Below are 9883 nucleotides of genomic sequence, written 5' to 3'. Positions count from 1 at the left end.
GAGAGAGAGAGAGAGAGAGAGAGAGAGAGAGAGAGAGAGAGAGAAGCAGAGAATTAAGTACAGAGCATGAGAAAGAAACATAGAACTCTGACCTTTGGCTTGGGAATCTGCCAGCAAGATTAACCTTTCTGATTTCATTTGCCCAAAACATGTTGCTTAAAGATCCTGCACACAATGGCAATGCTTTATTTGTACCCTGCTATTAATAGAGATGTGTTTATCTTGTGCTATGCACTTGGCCCCCAGTCCAGGTATTATCCGGCTAACCCAGCTGCCTTCCTACTCGGATGGAAGAGCCTGCTTTGATCCCAAGCCTTGGGTCTTGTGCTGGAGTCCCTAGAAGGAACAACCGAGGCATCCAGCGTGTTGAAAAGAGGCTTATGTGGATAAATGGGGCACAGACGCCCTAAGCCTCCACCCCACACCCACATACCTTCTGTGTCACCCACACTCAGCTGCTGTGGGGGTGGCAGTCAGCCAAGGCTGAGAATGGAGAGAGGAGACTGAGGAGGCTGGAAAAGACGGGAGGAAAAGAACCTGGGCTTCCCCGAGTCAGCACCTGCCCAGGGGCGGGTCCAGCCTTAGAGCCCAGGACTCCTTGCCATGGGTGGAGCCTGACCCTTGGCTTCCTGGCTCCATGGTAAGGCTGATGGCTGTCATGGGGGATCCCCGAGGCAGGGAGCCCAGGGAGCGCTTTGCTGGGCCCTGGTGGCTGGGATGGGCCAGGGATGGATGGATGTGAACTCAAAGGACAGAGTGTAGCATTCAGATTTGGCTGTGACCTTGGGTGGAGGGTGACTCCGTCACCTCCCCTGCAGACGTCCCCATGATCCAGGCACCCCGGCTCCGTCCTCTCGGTCTCACTCACCCTTGCCGAGAAGCTCCTTGGACTGGTTGGAGTGGAGGTTCTTGGCTTTAATCAGCACCACCAGGAGGCGGTTGGCAGCCGGGAGGTAGCTGATGGACAGGAGGACCTCTCCAGTCCCCGCAGACGGCTCCTGGAACAGAAGGGGACACAGCAGGGAGTCGCGGTGGGGGTGGACTTCTGACTTCTGACCCACAAGCATTGCTCAGCCTGGGGTCAAGCTGGACTTGTATAAAGGGACATCCATGCGTCATTTACCCAGCCTGGCTTCTTTCCCTTCAGAGGGGAGCGGCTTGAGCAGTGTTGTGAGGTGTGGGTATCTACAGGATTCTGTCTGCCACAAAATGTGATTTTCCATGTGTCATATAGTCAGACCCAACATACAAGGAGTGATCAAAAATACGGTGAGAGTTTAAATTTAAAAAGTTTATTCCACCAAAGGACACACTGCCATGAATCCTCCCACAAACTCTCCCCCTCATTTTTATCACAATTATCCCATCCTCCTTGCCACTGTCTAAAGCAGCTCTGGAGTCCACTTTTCCAAGTATCTTTGTGAAATGTGTTCAAAAATATGGTGACTACTGCTGCCAAGCACCACCCAAAAGGAAGGCTCCCTTGTGAAGACATGATAAGTAGACGTTTTGAACCAGTTCAGGATGTTAAGGCAGCCATGACAGTGCAACTAAAGACATTCACAAAAGAGGACTTGCAGAACTGCTGCAGAAATTGGTAGGGATAATGGGATGAGTGTGTGGATCGAGGGAGGGTATTTTGAGGAGGGTAAATGGTAATGTGTCTTTTACTATAATAAGTTTTATTTTTCAATCACAGAATAAGGAGATGGCACTCAAGATGTATGAAGGACAGAAATCTGGGGTCCCCTCACCCTTTGCTCCCACCTCATCCCTAGCCTCCTGGGGTTCCTCTGCAGAACTCCAGGGATCCAGGGAACACAATCTGAAAATTACTGCACTGACCAATGAGGTTTTTAGAGCAGTGGAGAGTCATAATTCATTCCTCTGTTTGAAAAGCCAGTTTCCTCTGGGGTGTCAGAGTCAATAAAATGCCATAAAAATGTGCTGACCAGGGGCTGGCTTGGTCAACAAGAGGCCAAGTCAACAAAACATTGCAGGCACAGGGCAGCAGAAAGTGCCCCAGAGGTGAAGGGCCTCTGGGGAGTGCAGAGACACATCCGTCCCCTGTGTGCTTCACAGAGCGTCTCCACTGATAGTCCCGTAAGAATGTGCTCGAATTCAATAAATTTATGAAGGAACAGGAAAACAAACAAACAAGCAAACAAAAACATGATCTAAAACTTCTCCCAGGAGCGGGGCTTTAGTGGTCATCCAAGCTTGGGGGAGACCCTGCAGGTAGGAACAGAATCGAGTGGGCAGGGACCAGGGGACTCTACAGAAAGCAGATGTCCTTCTCCCTCAGCCCCCAGGAGGAGGCCGCCACCCACCTGGGCTGCACAGAGTAGGGGCAGGGAATGCGGAGGACGATGGAAGCTGGTCCCCCTTGATGTCAGTTTTCACTCCTGTCTCCTATTCTCTGCAGCTCTGTCCTTCTTTCCCTGCTGTGCAATGGAGGTGTGTCAGGGAGCACCCCTACCCGGCGCCCCTGGCTAGTGACCACCAGGGCACCTGGGCTTCCTTCCATCACACTCCGCATGGGCGTGTGTGGTGACGTCTGCTCATCTCTGCCTGGGGCGTGTGTCAAGCAGGACAGGTGCCAGTCCTCCTGGGCAAGTGTGGTGCTCCCAGCACAGGGCCTGGCCGGAAGGGCCTGTGTGCACAACGATGCAGCAAACCCTGCTCCACTATTACCTCCTGAATGACACGGAGCAAGTGATTGAACTGTTCTACATGTTGGTTCCTGTAGCAGAAGAAAGAGGGACTCATCCACACAGCACGTGTGCAAAAAGCACCTACTATGTTTCAGATGCTGCATTTAAGGCACTGAGCACAGCACAGTCTCCAGGGAGTCTGCAGTCATATGGGGTGGGGGGAGACAGACAGGAAGTGATTGCATGTATAATATCAAGCCGGATTCAATGCTATGAGGAAATACAGGTGGCAGAGATCAAATGAGAACTTGCATTTAGCAAGTCACCATGAAATTATAATGACAACCATCAAAATTACAGTAATTATTAATAACCCAGAGCAAGGGTTCCATAATGCTGGGCACACAGACTCTAGAGCCGTCTGCCTGGGTCTGAGTTTCAGTCCTGCCACTTACTAGCAGTGTGACCTTGGGTAAGTTACTTAATTTTTCTGAGCCTCGATTTCCTCATCTGTAAAATGGGAATAGTATTATCTCTCTCTTATGGGATTGTTATAAAAATTAAACTGAGTTCATAGGTAAAGGTTTAAACTAGTGCCCAGCATGTCCTGGGCACTATGGCACTGCTGGCTTGGATTATCATCATTAGTTGTTGAGGAAAGGTCACTGCCACTTCTTAAGCACTGTTTCTGGGTCCGTAGGCACCGAAGTGGGCTTTGGGAATGAAGCTGGATGAACTGACAGCCAGCCCTCTGCCTGGGCTCCCTTGGCCTAGGGTCACACCTCCCATGCAGGAAAAATATCTCCAACTTGGTGCCCCGGGTTCAACCAGCCACAAGTGACTTATCTATGAAAAACGGGTTTGGGGCTTCAGGGAACCTTGGGGACGACATGAATGATAACAGCTGCCGTTATCAAACTATGTGCTCAAGGTAGTTATATCATCTCTGCCTGGGCAGTAAGTTCCTTATGCATCCCAGCTCCTGGCACACAGTGGGCACCAAATAAACATTAAAAAAAAAAAAACCCTTTTCCCAGGTGAGACATCCCATTTAACCTTGACAGTGACCCTCAGAAGATGCTGACCTCGTTCCCCTCTCAGGCACCAGCACCTGCACTGGGACAGGAAGGGAGATCCGGTCAGAACGGAAGCCTGAGTCCTAAATTCATGGCCTCTGGCTTCCCAGGTGGACATGCCCAGCCTCTCATTGCACAGAGAAAGAGCCAAGGCCTGGGAACAGGTGCCAGGCACCCGGCAGGGCGGCAGCAGAGCTGGAACGGGCACCGGCCTCCTGCCTCAAGGCCCTGTGCCAGGGGTCCGTGGCTGGCCCGGGCTGTAGCTATGGGGCGATGGCCGCAGGCTTCTGCTCCCCCAGCCCAGGGTGGAGAGGGCCCTGTCAGCCCCGCAGGGCCCTGGACCGCCCTGCACCCTGCACCTTAGCGCAGTGTGCCCGCATCTTCCCCTTGGCGTCCTGGCCGCTTCCTCGCCCCCTCTTTCTCTCTGACTCTCAATGAATCACTCCAGGTTGTCCTCAGGGTGAGTCGCACTGTGGGGCCCGGTGACGCAGAAGCCGCTTTTGGCTGAGTGTCTTGGCTAGAACTGGGGCACTGCCCAGGCCTCTGTTAACCCCTTCTGGCCCAGAGGAGTGAACACCTGGGGCCTCCCAACTGCAGGCTCCCCGAGCCAGGGTTAAATCAGCCCGTGCTCTTTACCAGGCAGGGGCTCCCTGGCTGGCTGGGGGCTCTCTCTGCTTTGCATTTCCAGGGGAAGTGGATGCTGGGGATATCTGCAGGGCGATGAGTATCGGCAGTGGTGGCCATGACAATGGGGCTCCACAGCAGTTGGGGCTGCGTCCCCAGGACAGCGAGGTATTTGTGGAATGAATGAATGAATGAGTGGTATTGCTCTTCTAGCAGGAGGGATCAAAGCCAGGGAGGGCCTGAGACCGGTCGGTCAGCCCTTTTGGGGTTTAACGAAGCCTCAGAGCTCAGCAAGGCAGGAGGAGGGGCGCTGCGTCTGGAGAAAGCTGGTTCTCTCTTGTCTGCCTTTGCCCAGCCCCGAATCACACGCTAATTACAGAGCGTGCTGTGGAACCATCTAGCTGCATGCAGGCATGGCTGGGATTATTCTACCAATTTTCCAAGCCCGAGAAAGGGGAAAATGTGACAAGGAGGAAATGCTGGCTACGGGAGGAGCTGTGGGGAGCGGAACCGTTCTCGCCCCTGTGCTCTGAGCATCCATTAGGAAAGGCGCTTGTGGGTTGTACCTCGTGCTTGTCAGGTACACGCGTGTGGCAGGGATAAGACAGCGGGGTTTAGAGTCCAATGAAATGGCCTCAAGGTCGGGCTCCTGGTGTCCCGGCTGGTCACCTACGCAGGCCCCGTAATGATGGTAAGCCTCAGGTCACAACTGGGACCATCACAGTGTCTCTCTCACTGGTGGATTTGGGAAGTAGGTGGAAGAACTCAGGTTAAGTCCCAAGGGTTGCTACTAATTTATGGGGAGGACTCAGAAATAGCACCCTGAGTCAGCAGTGACGGCACACGCCTGTAATCCCAGCACTCTGGGAGGCTGAGGCAGGAGGGTCACAAGTTCAAGCTCTCGGGCAATTTACTGAGACACAGCCTCAAAAATTAAAAAATAAATTAGAAAGGGCTGGAGATGTAGGTCAGTGTGACAATCTGTGTTCAATCCCCAGTACTGTAAAAGAAAGAAAAGAAAGAAGGAAGGGGCACAAACAATCTAGAAAGGGTCAGACAGGAAATACGTACAGTGCTGTGGACAGCAGGTGACAGCCTAGTCACCACATGTTCCCTTGAGGTACCGCAGTGGCAGGTGCTTGACAGTGGCCCTGATCCAGGCCCTAGTGACCACACACCACCTCGCAGCCCTGCCCTTCTCTGGCCCCCTGCTGCCTAGACCTATGGGAGGCAATTGTTTGGGTTGCAGGGAGCCCCTCTCTGAGTAGTGCCATGTGTCCTAGATGATATTCTGTCACTCTTTGTCACCCCAACACAGCACAGGAAGGAAATTGTATGGTGACTCATCCCCAGCCTGGTGGGTCCTTCAGACCCCTATGCAAAACCACTGTGCACCAGGCCTTCTAGAACTTTCTCTCACAGCACTTTGGTTCAGTCCACAGGCTCCCGCGTGTCAGAGGTCACCACTGCCGCCATTTGTCAACATGGTTTATCCCTGTAGCCTGCACTTTCTGTGAGCAGAGAGCGCTGCCTCCCCCACCCCTTGTCCACCTCTCCCCGCAGTGCCTGGCACACAGTAGGTGCACACAGAGTATGACTGGAATTCAACAGGGATGCTAGCTGCACGTGGTGGTGCATACTTGTAATTCCATCACTGAGTCTGAGACAGGAGGGTTGCCAAGGGTTCAAGGACAGCCTAAGTGACATAGTGAGCTCAAGGCTAGCCTGAGCTGTATAGTGAGAACCTGTCTCAAAAAAAGAAAAAAGCATAAAAAAGGATGATGGCACTTCTGTTGCATGGGAACCAATGGACACCCAGGAAGCTTTGCATGAAGAGAGCAGGGAGTGTCTTCAACAGGCAAGAAGCACGGGCCAAGAGGACCCCAGGAATCCTGAGTTCCGGGCCACAGATCTGCTCCAGCTGCAGCCCTGCCAAAGGCTTCTCCGCACCTCTCACCCCAACCTGACAGTCTCTAGGTGTGTTCTGTCCCCTCTGGCCCAGATGTCTGCCCCGACACTCCACGGACAGCTTGTTCCTGTCCCCGTGAGATGGAACCTACCTTCACTGAAGTCTTCAGCTCGCCCCACTGGGCGGCCCCCAGGGGCACAGACACCCCATCCAGGCCCAGGCGGAGCTCCCCAGCCACACTGTGGCGGGAGAAGCGGTCACAGGTCCTGAGGGTGAGGGTCAGAGTGGCCGTGAGCAGCTCCTCCTCTGCGAGGGGCAGCGCCAGGCCCTCCTCCCAGGTTGTATGCAGCTGCCGCCTCTTCAGGGCTGTCTGTGCCTCCACGGAGCCTGTCCTGATGGCCACGCTGCCCTGCACATAGCAGTCACAGCCTCCGTCCTGGTCACTGGTCAGAGCTGCAGGCAAGGACAAGCAACACAGACCTGGGACTTTCCGAGGACTGGGAAGGGGAAGCATGCTCCTTATCAGGGCTGTGAAGCCAGCTTAATGGGCATGACCTGAGGCATCTGCAGGGCCCCAGGGCTGTGCACTCAGGCACGATGTTATCACTGACACAAGACAGAAACAGGAGCTCATGGAGGAGCAGGGGTCAGTACAGCTCATGGAGGATCTAGGGTCAGCACCTTGGGTCTTCTTGAAGAGAACAGTGACCAGAATCAACACTTCCTAGAGCTCTCCTGATGTCAGGAGTCTGGGCTCTTCCCAGGGTCTAGGGCCCCTCCACCTCAGGTCACTTTTGTTAGGGTTGTTACTCATGCTGTGATTCATTCATTCTGTAAGTTAAATATTTACCCCTTGGGATGTGACTCATCTGGCTGCTCCCTCCTGGATCCTGTTTTTAATGCTTCACAATGTGCACTGTATTAGTCAGCTTCCTGTCACTATAACAAATACCTGAGACAGATCAGTTTATACAGAGGAAAGGTCTGTTGGGCTCACAGTTTTGGAAATTCCACCCGTGATTGGTTGGCCTTGGTGTTTCTGGTCCTTGGTGAGGCAGCACATCATAGCCAGTGAACAAACAGGAGCAGGAGGAAGGGGCCTGGGTACCACTGCCCCCTTTATGAGCTAGAGACCTTCCACCAGGCCCCCATCCTAAAGGCATCACCCTCTCCCTTTAGTGCCACCTAGGGAAGCCAGCCTTTGCTACCAGGGGCCTCTGATGGACACTTAAGACTCAAATCCTAGCATTGCCTGAACCTTTTGTCTGCTCCCTCAAGAATGCTGCTTTGTATTCTTGAATTGTGGTATTTTTAATGAGTCACATGTGGATTGACCCAGATTCCCCTCTGCGGTATTTTGATGACCGGCTCCTCAGTGAGAATTTGTGAAGAGGGAGCTGATATTTCTCAGGGAGAGGAGCTAAAGAATGAAGGCCACTGTCCTGAAGTATAGAACTTCCTATTGAGCATCCAGGGACTGCCCAGTCCTGGCTCTGTTACCAGTTAGTTGGAATGATCTTGGACCAGTCATAGGAGTTCCTAGACAAAATGGCAGTGTTATGAAGACCAAATATAATAAAATATGCCTAAAAAACTTAAAAGACAACAAAAAGAAAAAAACCTCTTAAAGAAAGAAAGTTAAGGCCTAGGAATGCAGCTCAGTGCTAAAGTGCATGCCTAGCTGGCTTCAGTCCCTAGTGCCACAAACAAAACAAAACAAAAAACCGTCATGGTGTCCCCCAGAGGCTTGGTCTGCAGGTGACAGCTTTGAGGGGTGATGGTGGGACCTTTAAGAGGTGGGCCCTAGAGGGAGGAAGCTGGGCCACTGTGGGTGTGGCCTTGAGTGGGATGCTAAGACACTAGCCTCCTTCTCTCTTTCTTCCTGGCCAGCAGGCAGTCACCAAGCCTCCTTTACCCCGCACTCCTGCCTTCATCTTCTGCCTTGGCGCAGGTCCAAAAACAAGAGGACCAAATGACCATGAGCCAAAATAAATCTTTTCTTCTTTTAAATTGATTTTTTTCAGGTATTTTATCACCCAAGAGAAAGCCAAGCAACACAAAGACGAAGGATAATTTATCACAGAAGCCCAGTTTATCTGGCCTCACTTCTAGCTCTGATTCCTTTGCAAAATCTTAGCTTTGTTTACTGGTAGTAAACAAAGGACAAACAAAGGACTGTCAGGAGAAGGACAACAAGGACATCCCAACTGCTTGGAAAGATTGTCTGTTTCTTAGATTGTGGAAAGTTTTCTGACCCTTCTGAAGACCCTCCGTGTGTAGCACAAAACCCTGTCCAGTGTCAAAGGAACCTATGGCAGTGGCCGCTAGTTGTTCACCCCAAAACCGCTCTTTTACTTGGGCAGCTCACTAGGCCACATTTCCCAGGCTCCTTTGCAGTGGGGTGTGGTCGTGTGACTGGGCTCTGGCAATGGGATGTGAGTAGAAGTGATACAGGCCATGTCTGGGTAAGGCTATTGGGGAAAGATTGCACCCTCTTCTGATGCTTGTTCCCTTTTCACTTGCTACATACAGCTGAGAAGGAGGCCCAAGGGGACCATGGAGCCTCAGAGGGGAGGATGGGTCCTTGATGTGGAGGAAAGATGTCTGCCAACCAGGAATCCTCAATTTGGATTATCCAGAGCAGAAGCAAAATCTATATACCTGAGGACTGTGCCTTGGGGCTGTTTGTTGGAATGCTAACCCACACTACCCCAGGCGCAGACCCTCCCATCCTGCCTGCATGGCCCCTCCAGGGGTCACAGGCACCCAGAAGCCCACAGAAGTCACGCACAGAAGAGCGGTACCTTCTAGGCGAGTCACAAAGAGCTCAGCCTTCTGCCGGTCGTAGTCCAGGCAGTAGTGGAGTTTGGGGGCCTGGTTCCAGCTGGCGACCTTCTCCGGGTTCCAGGTCTCCATGACGCAGACATCCTCCACCACACCTGTGAGGGGCAAAGCTGTCACTGCCACCCCCACACAGGGGTCCTGCTTCGCTGGTCACAGGTTTCTCACCTCTGCCGCTTAAGCCACGAATCCAAAGGCAAAGCTTCTGACAGTCTCCAGTGGTGGTCACACCAGGGCCACACCAGAGCCATAAGCATTGCACTTTAAGGGACCATCATATTCCAGTGGACAAGACATGGGCTCCACTGTCAGACACGAGCTGTTGTGTAATAACTGTGTGACCTTGGACATGTCGCTTGACTTCTCTGAGCCTCAGAGTCCTCATCCTTAGAGTTCCTCTTTCCTGGAGTTACTGTGAACATGAAAGGAAATAAGGCAGAGGACATTCTTAACCCAGAGCCTGGTCCACAGAGGGCTTTTGGGGAAGAAGCCTGTCACAGCTGTGTGATTCTGGTAACTGTATCGTAGGCAAACCGCTCCCAGCCACCCCAGCTCCACCTATGCCACCGAGCACAGTTCCTCCTTCCCAAGAGCGAACAGCTGGAGATACAAACAGAATTAGAACCCAGCTGCTGCCGAGGCCACTTCAAGCAAAGCAGAATTTAATTTTCAATGCTCAGGACCAATTCAGAGACTAGAAATAGAAGTGGCTATTCATTTCCAAAGTGGTTCATTATTAGGTGCTGCAGATAGTAGAACATTTCCCCAGGGCATCTAAG

At 52.5% G+C, this 9883-nt stretch overlaps 1 protein-coding gene across 1 annotated transcript in view; it reads right to left on the bottom strand.

Moving 5' to 3' along the window:
- Syt13 (synaptotagmin XIII) overlaps positions 1–9883 on the bottom strand; it is a 39204-nt gene that overhangs the window by 4247 nt on the left and 25074 nt on the right. The window contains exons 3-5 of the mRNA XM_005384072.1: positions 9068–9202; positions 6415–6716; positions 869–998 (exon numbers count right to left, since the gene is read on the bottom strand). Coding sequence (XP_005384129.1) covers positions 869–998; positions 6415–6716; positions 9068–9202 — 567 coding nt within the window. The remainder of the gene's footprint in view (positions 1–868; positions 999–6414; positions 6717–9067; positions 9203–9883) is intronic.

The sequence above is a fragment of the Chinchilla lanigera genome, unplaced genomic scaffold, assembly GCF_000276665.1.
Source record: "Chinchilla lanigera isolate Chin_1 unplaced genomic scaffold, ChiLan1.0 scaffold00021, whole genome shotgun sequence".
Lineage (NCBI taxonomy): Eukaryota > Metazoa > Chordata > Mammalia > Rodentia > Chinchillidae > Chinchilla > Chinchilla lanigera.
Note: the sequence above shows the minus strand (reverse complement) of the source record. Positions and strands in the feature narration are given on the sequence as shown.